The sequence below is a fragment of the Mustela putorius genome, unplaced genomic scaffold (genome assembly GCF_011764305.1).
Source record: "Mustela putorius furo isolate JIRA1106 unplaced genomic scaffold, ASM1176430v1.1 tig00004007_pilon_pilon_pilon, whole genome shotgun sequence".
Lineage (NCBI taxonomy): Eukaryota > Metazoa > Chordata > Mammalia > Carnivora > Mustelidae > Mustela > Mustela putorius.
In genome coordinates, this window is record NW_025422145.1 from 1369172 (window position 1) to 1395257 (window position 26086).

Below are 26086 nucleotides of genomic sequence, written 5' to 3' on the forward strand. Positions count from 1 at the left end.
CGAGGGCCTGGGACAGGTTCAAGTCGTCCCTGTGGGCGCCAGCCACACACAGTGTCACAGCACTCCGGAGAGGAAAGGGGGAGTGAACCGGGGTGCGGAGTGGGGGTGGCATGCAGGGTCTCCTGCCTAGAAAAGGTTTGCACAGGATCTACGATCATGATAGCGAAATCGCCTATCATTTCTTGAACACCTTCTACTCGCCATCATCTATGCTGAGTTTTACAAACAAATGATTTCATTGAATCTGTGCGAGGTAGGTTCTCTTGGTAGCCCCTGTTATATTAAGGAGGAAACCGAGGCCTCAGAAAGGCAGAATGACTTGCCTGACCACACAGGAAGCGGGGGAGAGAATGATCCCGATTTTCGGAGATACTAATTCTTAAGTGCAGTGACCTTCCCAATGAAAAACAGTGGGTTTGAAAACATTTATGTTAAGTTGGAGCAAACACACGAGACCTATGCACGAAGGTAACATGTGCTTCTCTTTGTTGAGTGCTTGTTCTGGGCCAAGAACCTTCTACTGGAACCTCCTTTAACCCCTAAGAAACCCTGAACGGTGGAGGGCAAGGGAGGAGAGGGTAACCCACCTAGGCCTGCCTTCCTGCTTCCCAGGCAAGCGGTGTGTCAGTGCCTTTAAGGCCAGAGTGAGATGGGGGCGAGCTGAGCCCAAGCACACAGGCCCCATGACTTCTGCCTCGGCCTCTGACTTCTGTTTTTACCTTCTGGTATAGATTTCCTCTGAGGAGGCCCCAGATACTTGATCTCCTGTGACAGGCCAGATGCAAGCTCTGTTACTGTCCCATCTCACAGAGGAGAAAACTGAGTCTCAGAAAAGGGAGCACAGGCCCAAGGCCACAGGGTGGCTCAGAAGCATAGCGGTGGTTTCTCTCAGTTCCCTGAAGGGGGCTGACCAGGGGCGGCCTTCAAGCTGTCACTCAGACAGCCCTCCAGAGAGGAGGGAGGAGGGGCGGGGAGGGGGGCGGTGGAGGAGACTGGAGGCTGTCCGGTGTGTCCTGAGCTCCCAGCAGATCTCGCCGGCTCTCAAGAGCGCTCCAGTGAAAGGGCCTCTCTTCTCCACGCAGGCCTGAAGGTGCCTTCCTCGGGCCTCAGGATGCAAAGGTGGGGGTTGTGGGCCATGGCGGCCTCCCTGACCCTCCTTCCTGCACAGGCCTTTCCGCAGACGGACATCAGTATCAGCCCAGGTGAGCCCCGGGGCCAGGACCCAAGCAGGTGGAGAGGAGGACACCCCACAGACACTCGAGGTTCTGTCGGTGAGGCTGAGCGGACCTGAGGAGTGGTGGGCGCCGCGCTGAGCCTCCTGGCAGCCCCTCCGGCTCCCCTCTCCCCACCCCAGGGGTAATGTTCACCCCACCCCACCCCAGCTCAGACCCCAAAAGTCCTGATTTTTAAATCCCAGCAGTGCATCTTAAAAACTGTGTGACCTGCCCGAATTTCTTAACCTCTCTGAGCTCAGCTTCCTTTGGAAAATGGGAGTCAGGATAGCACCCTCTGGGGTGAATCTACTAGGGAAGTAAGATAAAGTGGGGGAAGTGCTTCATGCTTGGTGCTGGACACCACAACAAGATCTGAAAAAGGGATTTATTTTGTTAGGGATTTCGCATGGGTGGGGGGTTCCCCACCCCCATCTTGGCTGTGACAGCTGTTCCCAGGGACCATTCAGACCTGCTGTTTGCCACCATGGGTTGGGCATGCAGTTGTTCTTCTTGTGACCTCCCTGGAGGTCACTGCTCTGTGGCCCACTTCTGTGGGTTTTCTGTGTCCCCAGCAATTAGGACAGCAATTAACCAGCATGTGGCCTCCCAATATCCCTCGTGAAAGACTCAAGGCTTCAAAGGAGCTCAGTGTCTTCCTCTTTGCAATGCAGAGAACCAGAGACCCAGAGACCGGGGAGCTCACTGGGAGGGATCCCCATCTGGGAGAGAGGATTCCTGAATCCTGCAGTCTGCTCCGGGCTGAGGATCCTGCCGGTCACCTCCACCGGGAGGGCTCTTGCCGAACCCTGTTTAAAATATTTAAAGTAATAATAATACCTATCACCAGTTAAGATTTACATAGCCCTCTCTATGTGCCAGGCATCGTTTTGAGCCCTTTCTGTGTATGGATCTATTGAACCTCCGCAGTAAGTCTATGGCAGAGATAATATTTTGATCCCCATTAAAGTATAACTCATAGTGACAGACTCCTAAGAATCCCATAAGACCCCATCATTGGGCTGTCACAGTGCTGGGGTGAAATGAAACTGCGGGCTGATAAGGTTGCCAGATAAAACACTGGATGCCCAGGTACATTTCAGAGAAATGAATTTCAAATAAACAATCATCTTTTAGACAATAAAATATTGCGTGGGACATGGGCTTAAAGTGATTTATTTGTTGTTTATCTGAAATTCGGAGGTACCTGGGCATCTCTCTTAAACCAAGGTGAGTGGTGGTGGCCTTTGTTCATTAGGGCAAGCATTAGGGGCTCCGATCGATCATAAACTCTCTGAGCGTCTTAGTCGGCTCGGGCTGCAACAGGAAGTTACTTCTCACAGTTTTGGGGGGCTGGGAGGTTGAGGTGCTGCCTGATTCCGTTCCCTGGTGAGGGCTCTCTTCCTGGTGTGCAGATGGCCACCTTTCTTGTTGAGTCCTCATGTAGCAGGGAGAGAAAGAGCCTGTGCGCATGCTGGTCTGTCTTCTAATCCCATCATGGTCCCTCTCATGACCTCATGTAACCCTCATCACCTCCCAAAGACCCCACTTCCAAACACCATCGCATTGGGCGTTCATGCTCCAATATATGATTTAGGAGGGGACAGAAAAATTCAGTCCATAACGGTGACTTCGTATCCTGGCTCTGAGGCCTCAGTCTCCTCATCCAAGCAATGGGCGAGCAGGAGAGAAGTTGGACAAAATATCCTCAAGGTCTGCCTTGTATATCCCACAGTCTTGTCTTTCTGTCCAGTGTTGTGTGGGAAGGGCCTGAGGCTGAGTTTGCCTGTGGGAACACCCGGGGAGTCTTCTCCCTCACTAGCTTGTGCCTGTGGCCACTCTTTCTGAGCATCGAGTGTCCTGCCCTGGAGAGTGGGAATAATAATGGCTCCCACCAAATGTTTTTGGGATCTCCAATGGGATGGTGCGGATGAAGGGCTTAGCACATAGCAAGGGCTTAAAGAATGAGAATTATTACTGTTAGCTCTTCGGCTGCTGCAGTTGTTGGAGATAGGATAGAAATGGTCAGGAGACACAGCTCTCTGGCATGACAGAAGCCTCCTTTGGAGAAAGGACCTTCTAGACGTCTCACCTCCAGCTCACCCTCCAGGCCTCCCAGGGGCAGACCGAGATCACTTCAAACCCAGTCATCCTGGAGAGCTCGGAGCTGGAGTTGGCAGGAGGGATCGGGAAATCCATTCAGCCCGCCCTTTCGTGTTACAGTTGGAGAAGCCGAGGCCTACGGAGGCCGGTGACCCTGCCAAGGATCCATCCAAGTGGTAGTAGTTCTTCTGCTCTCTGGGTTCCCATCCCAGCAGAAAGCCAGTTCAAGCCCGAGCAGACAGATCTTCTGGAGAAAAGTGACTTCAACCCAGAGGAGAATGTGTGAGTGTCTGTGTGCGTGTGTGTGCAAGAGTGTGTCTGTTGATGTGTGCCTAGGAAGGGCTTCTCTAGGGTCGTGGTGGGCCTTTGCAGACCACAGAGGTGAGCCTCCTTATTGAGAAGGAACCTTGTTTGCTTTCCTGCTCTGGATCCCAGCTTTCCCGAGCAAAGCAGAACGGAGCATTTCATCCTCATCCAAGTCTCCCGACCTTCCATGAACATGTAAATCTACACACAGAGTGCAACTCAGCCACGCCTTGCGAACTGCTTTGGAAAACAAAACAAAACAAAAAACAACCCTTTAGACCCTTCTGAGAGACTTTGGAGGATTTAGCCAGACTAGAGCCATTTCCCAAAACCTTTTCTGCGAACTTAGCTTTGATCGCATTGTTCAAGGGGATTCAGGAGTGTAAAGTGCTTTAGAAGAGAGCCTGGCACCTGGGAAAAGCTGCACAAAAATTTGCTATTGTGATTCTTCAACCATTACCATCAAGTTTCCCTTCCTGGCTCCCGAGGCCAAGAACTCTCCACAGCAAAGGCCATTCCAGCAAGGCATTTGGAGCTGGGGGTAGGGCTGGGGTGCTGCTGCTGCAGGGCGTGAGGAGTTGGGCAGGGGGCGGCAATCAAGCTGACTCTGCACCCCCAGCTTCAGGCGGTCCCAGGCCCAGGCCGTCTCTGCTGCGGTAGTAGCTAATGTCAACCCAGAGCCAGGCCATGGCTTCCTTGTGAGGTCGGCATTATCATCATGTCCATTTTATAGATGAGAAAATGGAGGCATGAAGAGCTGAGGACTCCAGAGTCCAAGCTAGAGCCGAGAGGTCTGAGCGACGGGATGTCCGCACTTCCTAGAGTACCCCTTGGAGTCTGGATCATAGAGTCAGATCCCAGAGTGCCCCATGGACACTCTGGCCCGATTCCCCACCCAACCTCTATGGGCATAGAACACTCTGCATATTTCTGGGCTCCATCATAGTATACGATGACTCCTTGCCAGGTGTGTGTTCCTTTCCCCAGACTGTGAGTGACTTGAGGGCACAGACCTCAAACCCATAGAGGCGTCCAGGAGACATGGACTTACTTGCTTAACTTTTGGTCTTAGCTCAGGCCGCTATAATCTTTAGTAAAACAAATAAAAATTTGTAAATGCCACATTTTGGGAGGCTTAAGCAATCGGAATTGATTTCTCACAGTTCTGGAGTATGGGAAGTCTAAAATCAAGATCCTGAGTGATTTGGGTCCTGACGAGGACTCAAGATGGCTCCAAGATGGCCACGGTGTTGTGTCCTCACAGTGTCCTCACAGGCAGAGACAGACATGGCGGGGAGCTCTGGCCTCTCTTTCTCTTCTCTAAGAGTACTAATCCTATCATGGGTGCCCCCACCATGACCCTGTCTAACCCTAGTCCTTTCCCAAATGCCCCACTTCCAACGACATTGGGGATTAGGGCTTCCACGTATGAATTTGAGGAGGGGGAGACACAAACGTTCAGTCCGTGACACTGTTACATTTAGTGTTTAGTATATTTGTCCTACAAATGAGAAAACCAAGGGCAGAAAAAAGATGTTTTCTGGTGTTTAGGTGTTTCTTAGTGTTTAGGGATTTCTGAGTTCATCCTGATGCCCCCCCCCCACCCCCGCCCAGCTTGCTAGATATGGTAATAAGTGACTTAGCTTTTCCGAGACTCAGTTTCCTCAGCTGTAAAATGGGAATGATATTGATACTCTCCGAGGCTGGCCTCAGCAGTTACATACTCACTACTGAGTGTATGGCCGCTGTTTGGGCAATAGAAGACATGGCCCAGTGCTTTTTCCCCTTTGTATCATGTGGCCATAAGCGTGGCCCAGAGAAGGGAAAGCCAAGTTCAGCATGTGAGGCCCAGGGCCACCAGCTCTGGAAACCAGAGCCAGGACTCAGTGGTGAGGAGCATCGTCTGATGGTGGGACAAGTGACCCAGGGAAGCAGTGGGAAGGAAAGGGGTGTGGTGAGCGTGACCCCTCCCAGTCACCACCTTCCAGGACACCGAAAGACACTTCCTCCTATCTCCTGGGACTTCTGGGGGCCAGTAGTGGGAGTGGGGTGGGGGTTGGGATGTGGACCCCAGAGCCTTCCTCACTCACCTCCTCTCCTGGCTGGCTCTCAAGGCTGCTCTGGGCAGGAGGCAGCAGGGTAGGCGGCTGGATTGGGGCCAGGGGAGCAGGCAGCCAGATTGAGTGGGAAGGTGACAATTTATTCTTTTAAAAAGAGAGAGAGAGAGAGAGAGAAATGAGCCCTGAACTCCACTGGTGTGTTCTTTTTTCTTCACAAGCCCAGAGCTCCCAAAGACTTTGACTCCCCACCCCCACCCCCCAAGCTGGGAGACCTTGGTGGCCTTTAGTGCTGCTAATTGAAGTAAAAGACCTTTACCAGTTGGCCTCCTGGTTTCCGGAGCAACAAGCTCCTTTGTGCATCCTTTCCCCTCCCTACCCCCCCCCTCCCTCCCTGTCACCTCTGGCCTCATCTCTTGCCTTCCCCCCTCTCAGATTCCCAGCTTGGCTGAACCATTTGCAGATGTTCTCCAAATGTTCCACTCTCTTAGATCTCAGGGCCTTTGCACCTGCTGTGTCCACACAGCACCTGAAACATTTTCTCTGACTCTTACTTTTCAAGTGTCAGATGAGACATCATCACTTCCAGGAAGCCTCCCAGATCTCCAAATCCTTATATGACCTGTTTAGGTGCTCCTGTGGCAACTCCTTGAAATTCCCCCATCTGGGAAGGGGATTCGGGTACCCTGTCTTAATCACCCTTAATCAGCCTTAATCACAGGCTCCTTGAAGAGAGGGTTGGGGCGGCCACCAGTTCAACTAAGGGAGACAAAGGGGGCAAACAAATAACCAACTTCCAGAAATAATTTGGGGGCTACTCCCTCAAGTTTTTGCCTGCATGACACACACCCATAAATGACACATTAATGACATTTTATATCTGTGCTCATTTTTCTTAATGTCCATCTCCATTAAACGGTAAGACCCAAGAGGTCAGAGGGGGCCTCTGTTTGTGTGTGTATGTGTTGTTCGTCCACAGTCTCTCCAGCATGTAGCCAACTAACAGCCTGAGCTCCTGGAGAGTAGGACCTCTTGAATGAAAAAGAGAATGAGAGAAGACCAGACCATCAAGACTGAGGCAAAAGGAAATGGGCTTAAATGCAGCAGGAGTCCCTAAATTAGGTCTGGAGCCACACAGCCTGACTTTAAAAACTACCTCTGCTGCTTGGGAGCTGTGTGATCTTGGGCAAGTTACTCAACCTCTCTGTTTTTCGGTTTCTTCCTCTGTAAAGTAGGAGTTGTTGTGGTGCCTACCTTGTAGGATGCGTGGATGATAAATGAATTGATAGGTACAAAGAACTTGACACAAAGCCGGCTCAGATGGAAGCTCAGCAGTGCTGGTCCTGTTTATTATATTGCTGTCATTCTCTGACTTGTGAAGCTGGAAACCTCGAGAAATCCCTTCATGAGAGAGACTCGGATTAGCCAAGGCTACTTTGGGGTTCAAGCTGATGAATGGCCTCAGAGATCCTCTTCAGTTCTCAGTGTCTCAAATCCTAGAGGCAAAGGGGGTGCAGGATACCAGGCAGGGTGGCTTTCTGCCTCCTCCTAGATCCTCCCAATTAAAGGCCTTTGCCTGCCCAGGTGGAAAAGGGAGTGATTGAGCAGTGACCTGTCACAGCCCCATTTTCTGGTATGTTTCACTCCAGGCATCCATAATCGCCATTTGTTCAGTGGGGAAAATCAAAGGAACCAGCCATGTGGAGGAGGGAGCTTGTTTTCCACATGGAGACTTGATTTAAAATATCCACCAGGCTTTAGGACCCAGGAGAAGCCTTTGGGCCTTGGGGAGAGGGGAGCAAGGGCCCTAGCCCCCTTCATTTAATTATTGCCAGCTCTTTCTATGTAAAATGTAGTGCCACAAAGTCCCTACAAAGAGCTCAGCAATGCCCAGCATTGCTAGAAGGGACAAGTCAGGACGCGGAGAACAGCTGCCTGGGTCGGGGAAGAGCTGGTCCTGGTCAAATGAGAGAGCCCAGTGGCTGTGGTCAGTGATGGGAAGCTTGGAAGGTGTCTACGTAGCATAGCTCCCAATTAAAACAACGGACTCTTCCTTTCCCCTAATAAATGCACAGAGGTACATGCCTGTGCACACACACACGCATACACACTTTTGATTCTGCATTTAATTTCAAGGGATTCGCTGGATCCCTGAAGCCCCATCAGCCCTGGCTATGAACGCCCGAGCTAGTCGTTAAAAATCATACTGTCACAAAGCAATCCAGACATGTCACAATTCGCGAATTCCAATGGGTTGGCCTACCAACCTCAAGAAGTAGGTGCTAAAAGACTGTGACACATTTTCAGCTGTGTTGATTTCCCATGATGAAACATTCTGCAGACTTTCAGTTCAAAGACTTTGGTGTCTGGAGGCTGAGTTCAAATCCCTATTTGCCACTGACTATCAGGATGACCTTGGGCAAGTCCCTTGACCCATCTAAGCCTCGGTTTCCCTGTATGTGTTTAGCACATCACAGAGGCTCCGTAAATGTTGTCTACTACTTAATTATTCAAGAGTTCAACCAGCTCTTCCAGTGGCTGGAAAGGCAAAGATCCCAAATCCTTAGGTGGCCACAAAGGGACCCCAAAGATTAGCCAGTTTGACAGCTGAGAAGGGAGAGAATGTACCATTGTCACAGGGCACGTCCAGCCTAGAGCTCCCGGCTGGGACCCCGGCCTCCAGATCCCAGTCCAACAGATTGCACCACTGCCCACTGCCCACAGCCATGGGGAAGCCACCTATCATTATTCAAGGATGGTTCTCAGAATGCATTCCTCCCCAACCCCCCACCCGACCGCCCCTACCTCCAACCAGTCATCTTGAGTGGTTTCCAAAACGAGTGTCTTCTAAGAAGCCTTCCAGGGGGCTGACGCTTGGGAGAACTTTATTGTCTCAGTCATGGATTTCCCATGCGTTTTTTTCAGAATTAAGAACGCATCCTGAACCCCAGTAGTTCAATGGGCTTCCAGATATAAATAGTTCGATGGGGTCTCCTTTGTCAATAAACACATGGAAAAATCTCCACGCTCACCAGAGAGCCCAGAATTGCAAATTGAAACGAGATACCGTTTTTTGCTTATAAAATTTGCAAAGATGGCCATAAAAGCCGTAACACTCAGCACTGGCAAGGGCACTGTGAGATGGGCACTCTCGGGCATTGCCGTGGGAGTATAAATTGCTTTCAGGAGGCAATTTAGCAAATTGTATCAAAGCCTTAAAAATCTCTCCTCGGAAAATCAGCAAAAATGCCGAAAAAGCTTGATGCACAAGGGCTGTTCATCTCAGCATTGGGTGTAATTGTTTTTTAAAAAAGGGAACCAGTCTAATTATCCACAAATAGGGAAATGATTAAATAAACTGGGGCGGGGGGGAGCCACTTAACGGAGGATTCAAGAGCTATTTCAAACAATGTTTACAAAAATGTATAATGACATGGGAGAATATATTCTCATTTTTGGAACTTGGAATACTCACATGTATGTATAGTACAATATAACAACTGAATTTCTACAAACCACTGCATTCAAGCGTGACATGAAGAAAAATATGCCAGAGCGGTCGCATTTTTCCAGGTGTTCTATAAGGAGCATATATTACTTTTCTCTTTTTGGTAAATGTTAGGTATGCACGTGTTCTCCGGACCTCAAGCGTAGAATTTTACTAATCATAATGGGCCATGTTTTTGGTTTTTGTTTTTTGTTTTTTTAAGTTTTACATTTACTTTTATTTTTTTTTTTAAGATTTTACTTTTAAAGATTTTATTTATTTATTTGACAGACAGAGATCACAAGTAGGCAGAGAGGCAGGCAGAGAGAGGTGGCGGGAAGCAGGCTCCACGCTGAGCAGAGAGCCCGATGGTAGGGCTCGATCCCAGGACCCTGGGACCATGACCCAAGCCGAAGGCAGAGGCTTTAACTCACTGAGCCACCCAGGTACCCCTGGGCCATGTTTTATGTTCACTCTTGGAAAGATGTCCTAAGCTGTAGGTACAATGTTTGCACAGTGCCCACCCTCCTGCCAGTCTGTTTTCTTTCTGCCCACAGCCATGCCTGAGCTGCCCCGGGCTTCCCTGTGCCCACTCTTCTGGATGGAGTTCAAAGGCCACTGCTATAGATTTTTCCCTCTCAATAAGACTTGGGCCGAGGCTGACTTCTACTGCTCTGAGTTCTCCATTGGGAGGAAGTCTGCCAAACTGGCTTCCATCCACAGGTGAGTAGACGTCCGTCCCCCATGACCCAACCAGGCACCCTCTTTGGAAACGGGAGTGAAAAATGGCAATTCTTACTGGTGTTTCTCTTGGGTAATTCTCGCTAACTTTGATCCAGCCCGAATTCTCATTGAAGAGGGTTGAGCCCAATTTCTCATTGAAATAGTAGAAAGCAAAGCCTTGAGCCTGGGTGGCAAAAAGCAATCTACTGGATCCATCTCTTTAAGCGCTGATTTTGTGCAGAGGGCTTGACCCTGTGATACACTCGTGTAACATACATACAAAGACTATAATATGAGAAATAATAATTGACATTTGTTTCCTCGGCATCTGTACACATCAGCACACTGAAGCTCTCTCAAACCGTATGAGGGAGCTAGCTATCTTCGTTGTACACACACACAACTTGATCCTCCCGAAACGTAGCTTGCTCAAAGTTAGCTAGCTATAAAGTGGTGGACCTGGGATTTGAACCTAAAAAGCCAAATTCCATAACCACCCCACCAAGGCCTCCTTCCATATTCCTCTGTGTCTCCCAAGGCCCAGCCACACAGACCGTCTCAGAGTTCTCCAGTCTGGTCCAGCCCTTTCGCTCCTCTTTACCTTTGCACATTCTGTTCCCTCAGCTAGGAATTCCTATCCCCGTCTTCTCCTGTCTTCACTGAGGTCACCTTGACTGCATGGCACCCTAGCTGCACTCACTGCCCACCTCTCCTAGAGCACTTTTCTCCTCACCCTATGATGACGTGTTTTCACCTCAAACGTCCTCGCGGTGTGTGGGTTCCTTGAAGCCAAGTAGGCCGTGTCCCACTGGCACCCAAACGACAACTTCACAATCCTGCTTCTGTCTTTCAAGACTCTTAGGGACTTGAAGTCAGAAAGACCGTTGGTTCTTTATGCTTTAGGGCTACCGAATTTTGGTAAGAACAGGGAAGGGGTCCTGTATCTTGGTTTGGAAGTGAATCCTCCATGTTTTTGTCCCACCAATATGGAGATTCGTGCGTCTCCCTGTCTCCTCAGTGGCGCTGAAGAAGGTGGTGAGGCAGGTCTGTCAGGAGAACAGGAACCACTACTAATATTCAACAGAGAATTTAAAACACATGAGTAATGGAATCTAAGAACTTAAGGAAGCAGTAGTGAGGCAGTCTAGAGATTCACAACGGCAGGAAACCAATCCCGCCCGTAAGAGGAAGGCAGACGGTTGTCAGGGGAGCTGGAGCTACCGAGGTGGGGCAGCCCCTGCCAGCGAATCCCAAGGTTGAGGGAGAGACAGATGCCCTGGCTTCTCTCCAGCCCCCCCACCACCACCATCATCTGTGCTTCCCCCGACGGGCAGGGCAGCTGACAAGAAAACCGAGGAAGAGTGGTCTTCGGGGCAAATCCCCGAACAGAGAACAGAGCCCAGGGTTAGCACTGACAAGAATGGATCAAAGAAGTTCTCAAAAATTGTGAGCCTTTAGAAGGAGAATGAGATCCAGGTGACGAAGTGTAAGTTTTAAATTGATTCCAGGGGCGCCTGGGTGGCTCAGTCGGTTAAGCGTCCGACTCCTGATTTCAGCTCATGTCATGATCTCAGGGTCGTGAGATCGAGCCCCACGCTCAGTGCGGAGCCTGCTTAAGATTCTGTCCCTTCTCCTCTGCTTCTGCACCCCTCTCCCCAGCTCACCGCAGCTCTCTCTCTCTCTCTCTTAAAAAAAAATTTCTAAATGAAGATTTCCGTTTAGCCAGCCCACGGGAAGGGTAGCTCAGCCCGCTCGTGGTGCTTGTAACCTCAACCTTGGTTAGCTGCGGGTCAGAAAGGATTCCAGGCCATCTGGGAGGCTTCCGGCGACCCCTGACCCAGTTCCTGTTCTTTCCTGCCTCCACTTACCTTCTTCCTGTCTTCTCAACTCCTAACGCCCCTCCTTTTTTATACTAAGATTCTCTCCCTTTCCTCTCCTTTGCAGGTAGATTTCCATGTTGGCATATAATACTGTCCTGGAAACATGTAGGAAAGTTAAATTCATTGACAAATTCATAAAGACATAAATAAATTCATAAATACATGAAGTTCAGTTGGCATGAAGCTAGATACTGTTATAAAGTCCCTAATTACATCTTGTCTTTGAGACATAGCCCAGTATTTCTGGTGTTCTCTTCATGCCTTTTCAGTTTTTTTCTTTCATAATTACACACACAATCAGCTTATGTCTGCGGAGCATCTGATTGAAGCTTAAGATCCTCATACTTTCTGCTTACCTAATAATTTCCATCTTCGTTTCAAGCGACAGCTGAATTGAATTAAGTTCATCTGATACACACTCCTTATTACTTGCAGTAGCACCTTGGGCTTCTCTCTGTTCCTGTTATTTTTGACCAGATCTGGGGGAAATACAATAAAATATTGAAATAGTTTCCCAAGCAGGTGTTGTTGAACAAAGATGGCAAAATCGCTAAAAGTGACCAGGCAGCCTCTCCACCAGATGACTGCCTGAAATGTATGTTCAGCAGTCAGTGTAGCCAAGCTGGGCACGAGAGAGACATTGGGGGATGCCAGCGCTTACCCAGCTGGGTAGGACCAAGGTCAGTGACCCACTGGGCTGAAGAACACTATGTCTCCAGAAACTGGATCCTTCCCCATGTCAGACCACACACTCTTGGAACTTTGATATTGACTAGAGCCTGCTGTTGGCATGAGAGAAGGTGTCAGATACAAATAAGACTTGATGATGGTCTGTGTGGTCCTTGTGGCCCATTTGGAGAGATGGGACCTTAAGAAACAGAGAACTAAACCAACCAGCCTGCCCCCTAGGAGGTCAAAAGTGGGTACTCCAGGCGATCCAAGAGTGGATAGGGGATGTTCACGGAAGGCTTTCTGGAAGAGCTGGTCCTGGGTCAGGACCGTAAAGAATTTAGGAAGCTTAAGGAATGGGAACAGCAGATATTCCAGATGGTGAAGCCATTGGGAGGAGATGTGATGCGCATTAAGGGACAAGAGTCAGACATTCCTGGACTAGTCCCAACTCCCATCGCTTCGTCTGCGCACGATCTGACAAGGAGACCAAGCCTCTGAAGCCCTTCCAGTTAGCTGCGGTGTGTGCTCAATAGTGGGGGCTGTTAATGGTTTCTTTTGTTATAATCCTCAGCGTCTCAGGGGGTCAGTTCTTACTTAGCGTTCCCATGTCACCTCATCTTTTCTAGGGCACATAAGTCCTGCCTCAATCACCCTCTTTCCTTTCCTTTTCCTCCAGTAGTATCTGCGTTAGTCCCTCAGGCTGCTATTACAACAAACTGCAGACAGGGGGCTGATAAGCCACAGAAACTTATTTCTCCCAGTTCTGGTAGCTGAAAGTCCAAGGTCGGTGCCAGCATGGTTGGGTTCTTGGTGAGAGCCCGCTCCCTGGTTCACAAATGGCCCATCTTCCTGCTGCATCCTCCCGTGGTGGAAGGGGCAAGAGTGCACTATGGCATCTCTTTTATCAAAGTACCTTCCACTTAAGGACCTCCCAAATGTCCCACCTCCTAATATGATCACATGGGCATTAAGATTCCAACATAGGAGCTCTGTGGGGACACAAATGTTCAAACCATAGTAGAAGGCATTGGTGTCTCCTTGGAGATTCTCACCTCCTTTTTTCAAAGAGCTTATAAAATAATTCACCTTACAAAAGAAATCAGGGAAGGACACTGAAGATGATCTGCTGCCTAAAACAGCAAAGAAATGGAGATGGGTGAATAGACAGAGAGAGAGAGAGACATACAGACACTTCCATTCGATCGTCAACGTGTTTCCTGGGTACTGTATTGTGTGTTTGGCACCCGTGAACTCATTGAATACTTCCATCAGAATGAGACCCTTCTGGTTGCTCACTCCACAGCCATGACTAATCCCTTTGCCTGCGTAAGAAGTTTCCAGCTTCCTTTGCAGCTCCCAACTGGCCGTAAAACCCAGTTCGGCCAGTTGGATATTAGGGGAAGTCTGTAAGGGGCATCATGGAAGTACTCTCCTCCCTGATAAATGGACACAGGCGTGTGGAAAGGGCCCCGTTTCCATCTCTGCCTTTCCTTCTTGGGCTCTAGTCATGTGGGGACATGGTCCTTGGAGCACCTGCAGGAAGACCCTAGAGGAAGATCATGGCTTACCCAGTGCCCGGACATCGGCGAGGCTGGACAATGCCATTGGCCGAGCTCAGAAGGCTGGCAAGGGGGTTGCGAGCCAGTGCACAAACAACAGGCACACTCCACTCAAGTAGTTCCCACTCCCTGAAGACCAGATCCCACTGGATGAGAGACTCCCATTTTTAGCTTCCATGTGACATTAAAAGGTAAACGTTAGTGGGTTGAAGAGGTTATGATAAAGGAATAATTATCAGCCTTGGACCTAATACCTAACGAGGAACTCACTTCAAAATAGGACCAAGTTGGTGTTTACCATTTAAGTTGCCACAAAGTCTATCTGCTCTCATTGGCTTTGTCTCTCATTGGCAATTGTCATTGCTGCTCTGCAAAGACTGCCACCTTGTCTGAAATGCCCACTATGAAATTACTTTTGTCTTGAGCCATTGGTAGCAAATCAAGACAGACATGTTTATTCTTCTTAATTTTGTGATTGTGGAAGAAATTACTAGTTCATTCCAGAAGCGCTCAGACTTCTGGCACTCTGAATCTTTCTTGACGCGGTTCTCCAGGCAGTCAAATTCAGGGAATTGCTTCATAGATCCCATTATGATCTAAATCTTTGCGTCTTTCCCAAATTCATATGTTGATACCTAACCCCCAGGGTGATGGTTTTGGGAGGTGGGACCTTTGGGAGGTGATTTGTTCATGAGGGTGAAGCCCTCATGGATGGGATTAGTGCCCTTTTGCCAGAGATCCCCCACCTCCCCGCAGAGCTCCCTACCCCCTTCCCCCACGTGAGGATACAGTGAGAAGTCTGTGACCCCAACAATGGCCCTCCCCTGACTGTGCTGGCCCCCGACCTTGGACTTCCAGCCTCCAGAACTGTGAAAAATACATTTCTGTTGTTGGAAAGCCACCCAGGGCAGGGTATTTGGTTACAGCAGCCTGAAAAGGCTAAGACACTTTCTAAAGGAGAGTGGACTGTTCACTGGAGGGCTTTGGTTTGCTGAGTGAGCTCTGTAAGCTCAAGCCCAGAGGTGAATTTTCCAGGAAAGCAGAAGATTCTGGAGATGGTACGTGAGAAAAAAATAATAATAATAGGATAAATAAGGACTGGCAGCCTAAGGAGGGCTTTTGAGAGAAAACAAAAATGTCTAGCGGAGATTTTCATTAAGTTGTTTGATGGGTGCAAGGCAGCATAAACCTCTTTCTTTGTCTTCATGAAATTATCAGTAGAATCCACCTTGTTTGCTCCTGCTTTTGAGGCAGATGTACACTTTTAGGATGAATAGCCGTGCTGAGATCTGCTTTGAACTGGCGTGAATACTATCTGGAGGGATCTATGAAAGGACCGTCCCGTATGAGTGATGTAATTAACGAAGAAAAAAGAAGGAAAAGGCAGAGTCGCGGCATGCCCTCCATTTACTGTGGTCCCAGAAGGTTAAGAAGAATTGTTTTCCGTTTTCAACTCTGTCCTATGCCAAAAGACAAGGAGTAACCCTCTTGCCGTGTTGCTCACATTTGCAGCTGGGAAGAGAATGTCTTTGTGTATGACCTTGTGAACAGCTGTGTGCCCGGGATCCCAGCTGACGTCTGGACAGGGCTTCACGATCACAGACAGGTAAGGAAGCGATGACCACCAGGTCCTCCTGGAAGCTCCCAGCCAAGACGCCATTTCCAGTTAGCCAGCCTTGCCCATGGAACCTGTATGCCAGGTCACTGCTCCATGCCCAGCCCACGGAGAGAAATCCGACACCGACGTGTCCCAGTTAGAATACAACGGTGTGAACATAGCGTGGTGTGAATACTAGAATACGGCGGTGTGAGCATGATGGGAACACATATGGTCAGGGAAGGCCTCTGTTTGGGTTTGAGTTCTGAAAAAAGCAGACACAGAAATGTGATTCGATGTCGGAGAGATTTCTGAGGGGAAAGATCTGGGAAGAAAAACAAGAGGAGGGGGCATAAGGAGGCAGGGAATGTCCCCGGACAGTTGCGTGTGAGAGTGTGTGTGTGAGAGGAGAGTGGGGGAAGGAAGAGCCTCTGATTATCGCAGAGTTCTGAGAAAGACTTGGGTAGGCCAGTGGGGAGTCCTCAGGCAGGGGAGGGCCAGGAGAGGAAGACCGCATGGTGCAGAACTGGGCCAGCACTGGCACCGCTGAGTTCTTGCTGGGTTATTGTTGGGGCAGAGCCTGGGAGAAGCCTGGTCTCACTGTGAATGTAGGAATGGATCCCACGGGTCAGGGGAGCTGAGGCTGTCAGTCAGCCATGTTCCCTATAGCCAGTCCTCCTAAAGGAGCTCGAAGCAGTGTCCTTCTGTGGCTGCCGCAGCCTCTCCAGGTGAGAGACATTTAAGCTACTATCTAATGGTTAAATAAGAGTCAGCCAGAGGAAGAAGCGTTCCAGGTAGAGGGACCAGCATGGGCAAAAGGCCTGAGGTGTGAACGATCTTGACCCAGTTGAGGACATTGAAGACATATGGTTCTGGGAAGCAGAGAGGGTCGGGGGTCAGTGGATTCATGGTGAAGCATCAGGCCAAAAAAGAGAGTGGACTCCAGAGAGCTTATCCTGGCAATATCACCGCAGACTCCAGCTGGAAATTTTGTCTCCACACTTTCCCTGGGTGAGCTGAATACTGTCTCTGTTCTGAGAGACGAATGCTACCAGCCCGGCCCCAGAGTACTGTGGGGAACCAGGCTGCGGTTCCAGCTCCTGTCCTTTTGCTGACTGGGTGGTAGGAAACTTCATGCAATTTTTTTTTTTTTTTAACCTCTCTGAGCTTCAGTTTCCTCAGCTAGAAAATGGGGATAGTGGTAACAGTGGCTTCTTGTAGAAAGTCAATGAGCTTAGCCTGGTGCTTGGGACACTGTCCCAGCTCATAAGGCTGGCGGGAGCTGCTGGCAAAGAAGCAGAGGTAACCTCAGGGTCCAGACTCAAGACAGATACATCTTTTAAACCCATAGAATTTGGCTGGCAAGCAGAGATATAGAAGTTGTAAAAACAAACAAAACAAAACAAAAAAACAACAACAACCAACCCACAAAATTTCTGTTCGTAGTAGGAACTTTACAATGGGACTGTGGTGAGGCAGGGTCTGCCTGGGTGACTCAGTCGGTTAAGTGTCTGACTCCTGGTTTCAGCTCAGGTCCTGATCTCAGGATCATGATGAGCTCAAGCCCCAGGTCAGGCTCCGTGCTCATCGGGGAGTCTGCTTGAAGATTTTCTCTCCCTCTTCCCTTCCCCTCACTATGTGCATGTGCTTTCGTGCTCTCTCTCTCTCTCAAATAAATAAATAAATGTTAAAATAAAGTGGGATTAGAGGGGTGCCCGGCTGGCTCAGTCAGAAGAGCATGCGACTCTCGATCTTGAGGTCTTGAGTTCAAGCCCCTCGTCGGGCACCGAGAGTCCTTCAATAACAAAGCAAACAAACCAACTTTTAAAAAATATTTATTTAATAAAATGGAATGACAAATACACTTAGTGGGGGTTTAAGGAACTTGTATCCCAAGATTTAAGAATAATAGCTACAAACAATAGAGTCAAAGGGTCTGTGTTTTCAACTTCTCAGGGATGAGCACCGCGCGAGCCCTTTGCACTCCTCGACATTGTCAGTCCTCACCGTAGCTTTCTGGGGGAGACATTAGCCCCGTTGTAAAGGTGCAGAGAGAGCCCCAAGAGGTTAAGTCCCTTGTCCAGCCTGCAGTGAGGAAGTGGGTAGAGCCCAAACGGCAGGCTGGAGCCTCTCGCTCAGAGGCGGCATGCTATTTCCATTATCTGACGCCCCCTCCGTAATCATCAGTGCTTCGGGGGAGACTTTTCTCAGAGCCTGAACAAATGCAGAAACGGCTTGTGTTCCAGAACACTGCAAAGACGTGCTTCTCGCCCCACTTAATTTGCACATTTATTTTAACACCAATCAAATTCCCAACAGGCGTTTTCTTGTAATTGGACAGAGCTGTCCCACCTCGGGCGACAAAAAACACACACTATGTGAACGAAAGGAAAGAAATGAAGGGTGACCCCCGTCCGCTGGTAAATTAAAAAAATAAGAAATTTGAAAAAGTGGAGCAGGTGAGGTCTTGGGTACCGCAGTCAAGACGTGGGTTTGAATCGCAGCACCACTGCCCTATGAGTGTGAATTTGCCTAGACCCGTCTGGGTCTCGGTTTCCTCATCTGTCAAAGGGGGATGGGGATGCCCACTCGGAGGACAGCGCCTGGCGTGGCACCTAATAGGCTTCAGCAAACCTGGTAGCGATAACAGTATCTCACATCCCCGTGAGGACGTCTGTGCTGCTCCACGTGGAGGTGTTAGAACGTCGTGGCTGAGCTGGGGCTGGCACTAATGCCAGATCTTTCTTTCGCCGGCTTTCCTCCTCGGCGCCGGATGGACGTGCCCAGGAGGGGCAGTTTGAATGGACCGACGGCTCCTCCTATGACTACAGCTACTGGGACGGGAGCCAGCCGGATGGTGGCCTGCACACGGACCCAGAAGAGGAGGATTGCGTGCAGATATGGTACCGGCCCACCAGCGGTGGGTGCCCCTGAGATCAGGACTCTCGCAGGGGCGCTGGGGAGGGGCCACGGACGGCAGGGAGACCGGCGAATTGAGTGGCTGGGGCATTCTTCTCTGCGGCGGATAGATTTAACAGTACATAGTGGTGCAGTGTCGCATGGAAAGGTATTAGTGGCAGAAGCGTGGGGGCGGGTCCGAGGAAGGATTTGTACAAAAATCGGTCAAAGGGCAGTGCTTCTGTGTCTGCTCACCAGGGTACCCAAGTGTCAGCCCCTACCCCAGGCCCCTGAGTGTTAGAATGGAGGTGTGCTGGGGCCGTACTCAGGGGTAAGCAGTGAGAATACACACCTGGGTTCGAGCCCTGGCCCTGCTGCTTTCTAGCTCTGTGTCCTTGTGGGAAATTACTTATTCTCTCGGACATTCCATTTCCTCTTCTGTAGAATGGATTTAGTAATTGTTCCAACCCACAGGGCAGATCTGAAGGTTCTAGGAGGTAGAGTTGGTCCAGCACAGCTCCACTCCTTATGAATCGCGTGGCCCAAAGTGAATGCCTTAACCTCTTGGTACCTCAGTGGCTGCATCTGCAAAATGGGTTCGTGATACTTAACGGGTTGCTGTGAAGAAGAAAGAAGCTCATGTACATCAAGTGGCCACAGTGGCCCCCATGGGGTATGAGCAATCACCGCCATCAGCATTAGCAACATCATCACTCTTCACACCAGTCTTGAGAAGTAGAAACTATTAATATTCTCATTTAGCAGAGGAAGAAACGGAAGCTCAGAGAACTTAAGTGATTTGGTCATGGTCACACAGCAAGTAGTGAAGCAGATTTCCAAAAAAACCTACCAAAGTCCAGAGTCAAGCACTCAGCTGCTACTTCCTCTGTGCTCCTTTATCTTTTCCTGATTAGAGGAAGGAGGGATGGAATGGGGACTCCTGGGAGCCAGAGGTGGGCCAAGCCTCTGCATGAAGTTTGTCCTGCCCCATGCACAGTGGCAAGTCAAGATCAGCCTCATGAGAGAGAGAGGCTGGACAGCAGCCTCATCAAACATCAGCGAGAAAGGGGTGCCAGTGCAGACGTGAGCTGCTGGAGAGGGCTTTTACTCCAGTGGGGTGGTGAGGTGACTTTTATTGTGGTAGGTGGACCTCATCCAGATTCTCTGCTTCTTCCCACCGCAGCTCTGAGGTCATGGAATGATAACACCTGCAACCACGAGTTCCCCTTTGTCTGCAAGATCGCGTCTCTGACCATTCACTGATCCAGTCTTGCCCCCTCCCAGGGAGCCCGACTCCAGCACCATCTTATAGCTGTACTGAGTGTAGATCCAATACTCAATAAATGTGAAACACAGGGGAGATAAAGCTCCCAGGCAGAGATTTTAAATAAGCAAGCCTTAATGCTACAGAGTGGTTATTTGGTCATAAGTAACAGGAAACACAACTTAAACTGGCTTAGTAAATAAAAGGGGGCGGTGGATTTCCTGCTCTAAGTAACAGAAGTCCAAGTTTGTTCTAGATTCAGAGTTGAATTTCATTGGCCTGGATCAGTCACATTCCACTTAGGCATATGTCGTTGGCTAGACCCCACTTAGATGCCCATCTCTGGAGCAGAAAGGGATGGGAGTCAATATCCTCTGAACCACGTGGGCCCAAAGAGGTGGGCAGTTCCTGAGGGAAACACATCAACAGATTTATACATGGCTGGTGGGAATATAAGATGGTGAAGCCATTCTGGAAAACAGGATGGTGTTTCCTTAAAAAGTTCAACATAGAATGACCCAGAAATGCTAATTCTGGGTATATACCATGAGGGGTCATTGCAGCATTATTTGGAATGGCCCCCAAAGTGGACACATCTTCGGGGGTACCACCCAGATGACCTCATCCCATGGGTTAGGGTCCCAACCAGCTCCCTGACTATAGTATAATGCATGCCTACCTGGGGACCTACACTGTCTTTGAAGTTCGGTCACTCTGAGTCCTGGCCTGCCGTCTTCTTTGTCTTCCACCGAAGAGGCTCTCTGGCATTCACTCCTAGAGCAAGGGCCCGTTACTCATCCTTGACTGATAAGTATCCTTACTTATCAGTAGAATAGTAGAACGTCAAAGCCTTGTAGCAAGAGCCATCCAACCCGCTTATGCTTTTGCATACTATTTTCTCTGTTCATCAATTACCCGATCCATGGCTTCTGCTGGTGCGTTCCCTCCTGCCAGGATACCCTCCCTGCTCACTCCAGAGGGTTTAAACCACCTCGTGCCATGGACTATGCTCCACCCACCACAACCGATTGCCAGCCTGGAGGCAGCCCATCCAGCTCCTTAGCCCTGCATTGTTGCCTGCTTCTTCAGACCGTTTCCCATATCAGTGGTTCCAGATGGGGTGTTCTGGTAGCCGTCGCTGAGACGAAATTTGGCGTAGATATCATTTAAGGATCAATACCTGTGAAGGGAGAGCGGAGGAAGAAGTGGAACTGGGGTGTGACCTGGCAAATTATCAGCCAACCTAGCAGGAGATGCAAGAGAAAGGGAAACACATCAGAGTGGACCACATGGGGTGGAAAGAGCCAGATCTTTAGACCCGAACTTTATACAGTGGGTGACGCAGTCTTCCCCAGAAAGGATGTGATTTCTCCAGAGCTGATACTGACCCTGAAGGAGCTGACGGTTGAAAGCTCTCTGCTGTCTTCCTCGAAGGGGGATCTGGGTAGTGCAACTCCGTGTTACCACAACTGGAATCAAAAAGACCTAGGTTGGGGGCGCCTGGGTGACTCAGTTGGTTAAGCAGTCAACTCTTGGTTTCGGCTCAGGTCATGATCTCAGGGTCATGGGATCAAGCCCCGAGTCGGACACTGTGCTGAATGTGGAGCCTGCTTAAGATTCTCTTTCTCTTCTCCCTCTGCCCCGCCCCCATAATAAATCTTAAAAAAAAAAAAAAGTTCAAATCCCACCACTGCAGCTTACCATGTGACCTTATGAAAGTGGCTTAACCTCTCTGAGTTTCAGTTTCCTCATTTACAGAATGGAGATGCATTCCCCTCCAGCTCTGACTGTGACTTATCAGACAGCTCTGGGGAACAAGGAGCTCTGCATAGGGGACTTTTCCCAAAACTGAAACTCATTCCCCAAACATCACAACTATCTCTATTTTTTCTACTTTGGGTGGCAATCTTTTTAAACCACGTATACATTTCCCTGCTTCCCCTAAACAGATGATATTCAACAAGATTAGTCTTTTCTCGATGATTCAGGGTCATGTGCGCTTCATCTACTTCAGGTATTTTTGTCGCCTGTCATCATATCTGGGTGTCACTGTGCCAGTCTCTGACAGCCCACAGAATCTCCCATCTTTTCTAGACTGTTGCTGCTGAGATGCTGTGGGCAGGGAAGCCAGGCAACCAAGCCTGAGAATAATCTGTGAAAAAGAGAGGGAGAGAGAGGGTGGGGGGAGAGTGGGGGACATAGATCGATGATGGATGCGTGCATGCACAGACGCAGGGAGGCATGGATGGGTGGGTGATGCATGGATGGATAGATGATGTGCGGATGGATGCATGGATGATATGTGGGTGGATGGATGGATAATGCATGGATGAATGGACGCATGCTTGGAAGGATAGATGGATGCATGGTTGGATAGATGAATAGATGGATGGATGTTGCATGGGTGCATGCATGAGTAGGTGGACAGATGGTTCGTTGGGTAGATGGATGATTCATGGATGGATGGATGGATGATGCATGGATAGATGAATAGATGAATGGCTGATTGCATGGATGGATGCATGCACGCATGGGTAGGTGGATGGTTGGTTGGATGGATGATGCATGGATAGATGAATAGATGGATGGATGCTACATGGATACATGGATGGATGGATAGATGGATGATGCATACAATGCATGCATGGGTGCATGGACACATGGTTAGATGGGTAAATGGATAATGCATGGATAGATGAATAGATGGATGAATGATGCATGGATGCATGCATGGGTACATGGACACATGGTTAGATGGGTAGAGGGATGATGCATGGATGGATGTATGAGTAGATGGATAGATGGTTAGATGGGTAGATGGAGTATGCATGGATGGATGCATGCACGCATGGGTAGGTGGATGGTTGGTTGGATGGATGATGCATGGATAGATTAATAGATGGATGGATGGATGGATGGTTGGATGGATGATGCATGGATAGATGAATAGGATGAATGATGCATGGATGGATGGATGGTTGGATGGATGATACATGGATGCATGCATGGGTGCATGGACACATGGTTAGATGGGTAGATGGATGGTGCATGGATACATGCCTGCATCCATAGGTAGGTGGATGGTTGGTTGGATGGATGATGCATGGATAGATGAATGATGCATGGTTGGATGGGTGGTTGGATGGATGATGCATGGATAGATGAATAGATGGATGAATGATGCATGCATGCATGCATGGGTACATGGACACATGGTTATATGGGTAGATGGATTATGCATGGATGGATGGGTGGATGGATGGATAATGCATGGATGGATGCATGCACACATGGGTAGGTGGATGGTTGGTTGGATGGATGATGCATGGATGCATGCATGGAAGGATGGACACATGGTTAGATAGGTAGATGGATGGATGCATGGGTGGATAGAGGAAAGGGTGGAAACAATCAAGAGATATTTTTAGAGAGATCTAGATGATAGATAGATGGCAGACAGAGAGGGAGGCTGGTGATCATGACAGTAAATATATATCAGCCATACGATCATCACAAATGAAGCATGTGATCCCAACATGTAGATATATCAACATGTATTTAACAGACCTTCTATTGGTAGTCTTTTCAGGGCCATCCAGGTTTTCATGACTACAGATAGTACGGTGTTAATCATCTGTACATACACGTTCAATTATTTTCTTGGGGATATATTCCTAGAAGTGGAATTACCAGTTCAAAGTGTAAGCACATTTGGAAAATAGGATTACTTTTCTATTACAAAAAATATGCATGTGGACTGCAGAAATATCTATAAAGTGTCTTGTGTGTATCTCCCATAATCCCACCAGCCAGAATTAACCACTACTGACCTTTTAATAGTGTTTTCTGGGCATGTGTACCCTGAGCACCATAAGAATGGACCTCGAGGGCCTCCTATTCCCAGGGACGAAATTGACTGAGGGTCCTGTCTTTGGTGGGTGAAATCCATCATTTTGTTTTCTCGCAGGCCTTACTTCCCATAGGGTGCTCTCAGGCCATGACTAAGTGAGGCAGCCTTATTCTTGGGGGATGGCATTACCTTGGTAGTGGACTTTGGGTCAGGGATACCCTGATGGCCTTACTGACCTTGACTTAGACTACAGGCCAGTCTAGGAAGCCTTCACCTTCTGTCCTTCACTAGAGGGCCAGATTGCATCACAGGCTGACACCTCTCCCAGCTTTCCCTGGTTCCCCCCATATTTTCTTCACAAAGGCGTTTCCTCTAATAAAATCCTTGCACATATAATCCGTCCCTGCATCTGCTTCTCAGAGGACCCAGATTAACACATAAACACCTACAATATAATGAGACACTCCCACAACAGCTCATACTAACTTATACTCATACCTACAGTATACAAGAGCTCTTCTTCACCTGTGCTTTTGCCAACACATTGGTCCCTACTTTCAGACTGAGCCCCAGTGAGCAGATGGATACTCCTTCTGCTCCCTTGGCAGTCCTCAGAGGCAAATGCATCATTGAGACTGTTTTAATTGTTAGTGACAGAAAACCCAACCCAACCTGCCTTAAACACAAAAAGACTTTGATCTACTCTAGCTGAACAGTCCAGAGGTATCTAGCTTCAGGCTCAGCGTGATCTAGGGGCTTAAATGATATTGCCAAAGATATTTGTCTCCATGGTGTTGCCTTGATCCTGAGGCTCCAGTCGCTCCATTTGGGAAAGCAAAAATGGCCATTATAATTCTACATCTTATATCCTTCAGGAGAAAGAGGGGTGTCTCTTTCTCAGAAGCCCTGGCAAACATCTCCTTTCGTATCATTGGCTATACCTGGGTTATTTGGCCAATTCAACCCATCATCATTGCCAGGAAGATATAAGATTGGTTGTTTAAGTCAATCAGGGTCCATGCAATCAAGCCTGAGAACAAAGACACATGGTTTTCCAGAAGGAATTAAAGGTGAGTTTTGTAAAACAGAAAAAAACAAAAACAAAACAAAACTAATGGAAGCCATATTGAAAACAAAATAAAATACCCCTAGCACAAGAAGGCAGTGAGGAACAAACTCTAAATTTCAAACTAGGTTGAAAACAGAAAAAGACTCAGCCTGCAGCCTCAGGGCAGTCTTCCCAGAGAAGGGCAAGACCACAACTCACTCCCTTGAAGAGTCTTTGGAGGAAGTTTTTCTTTTTTTCCCTGTTCTCAGCTCGTAAGAAGTAGGATATTCTCTGTAGAGCTGCAAAAGAGAATCAGGAACTGTATCAGCTGTCAAAATAAACACATGGGATGTCGTTAAGTGGTTTGCCCAATTCAAAGGATAATAATAATAATATTAAAAAAAGAAGAAAAAACAACAGAGAAATCAGACCTCTGTTATTCTGAAGCGAATTTCGGAGCCAAAAGCCCGGCATCCGTCTTTTTTACGGAGGCTGTCACCAGCTGGGGAATTCTCTTGAGGAAGCCAGTCCTCACAAATATGCCATGTTAGAAGAATCCAGAGCTTTCTTTTCTATCCAGGTTTAACCGTGCAGCACTTCTTCCTAACGTCTACTGACTGTCAGGGGCCTTAGGCATGGAAGTCGATGCAGTCCTCCCCACAACCCCACACCAGGGGCCCTGTTGAGCCTCAAGGTGAGGATCCTGGGCTTGGAGTCAGATTCACGGCTCAGACCCCGGCTGCCTCATTTGCAAAATGTAACCTTGGGCAAGCTGCTTCACCTTGCCAGGCTTCCATTTGGAAATGCGAATAGGAATGCCAGTATTCCTCTGAGGCTGTGAGGTTGGAGTGAGACCCTCCATGAAGAGGGCTTACGCAGTGGCTGGCACACAGTAGACACTCAGTAAGCATTCACCGTCATTATGGTGACTGGTATCCCCGCTTCGTCAGCTAGGACAAGGACAGGACGCCGCCCATTTTGTACTCAACCTGGATGACTGCACCTATTGAGAATGTCTTTGTGGCCACAGATCTTTCCTTCTGTGATCCCTAGGGGGTGTCCATCCGGTAGCTACTTCTAAAATATAATGAATTCAGCCCATTCTCTATCATAACCCTTAAGGCTAGCTTTGACTTGGCCAGGGACCCAGGATCAACTGCAGAAATCATGACAACACACCAATATGTTTAATATATTTATTGCCAAATGCCTTCCAGAAGGTACTACCCATTTCCACCCTAATCTAGCCAAAGATGACAAAAATAATGACATTCATTGCCGGTTCTGATTTTAAACAGTAATTCTTCGATTACCATTGAGGGTGAGTATTTATTTATAGTGATCGCCGCCATCTTGAATTGGGAGGAGAGGTACCAGTCTTTCCAGCCCTCCTCAGCTGGGAAGTGCCCCCCTCCTGCCGCCCAGGGACGA

The 26086-nt window shown here is 48.8% G+C and overlaps 1 protein-coding gene across 1 annotated transcript; it reads left to right on the plus strand.

Moving 5' to 3' along the window:
- The first annotated feature begins 993 nt into the window (after window positions 1-993).
- CLEC19A (C-type lectin domain containing 19A) lies at window positions 994-21279 on the plus strand. Its single transcript, XM_004750305.3, has 5 exons — window positions 994-1202; window positions 9722-9887; window positions 15511-15604; window positions 18383-18515; window positions 19677-21279. The coding sequence occupies exons 1-5, from the start codon at window positions 1112-1114 to the stop codon at window positions 19754-19756; spliced, it is 564 nt and encodes a 187-aa protein (XP_004750362.1). The 5' UTR covers window positions 994-1111; the 3' UTR covers window positions 19757-21279.
- The last annotated feature ends 4807 nt before the right edge of the window (window positions 21280-26086 follow it).

Excerpts from the sequence above, each read along its gene's own strand:
- CLEC19A (XM_004750305.3), top strand. The coding sequence starts at position 1,112 with ATGCAAAGGTGGGGGTTGTGGGCCATGGCGGCCTCCCTGACCCTCCTT. Across the intron at positions 1,203-9,721 it reads GGACATCAGTATCAGCCCAG|CCATGCCTGAGCTGCCCCGG; the intron begins GTGAGCCCCGGG and ends TTCTGCCCACAG. Across the intron at positions 18,516-19,676 it reads ATGGTACCGGCCCACCAGCG|CTCTGAGGTCATGGAATGAT; the intron begins GTGGGTGCCCCT and ends TTCCCACCGCAG.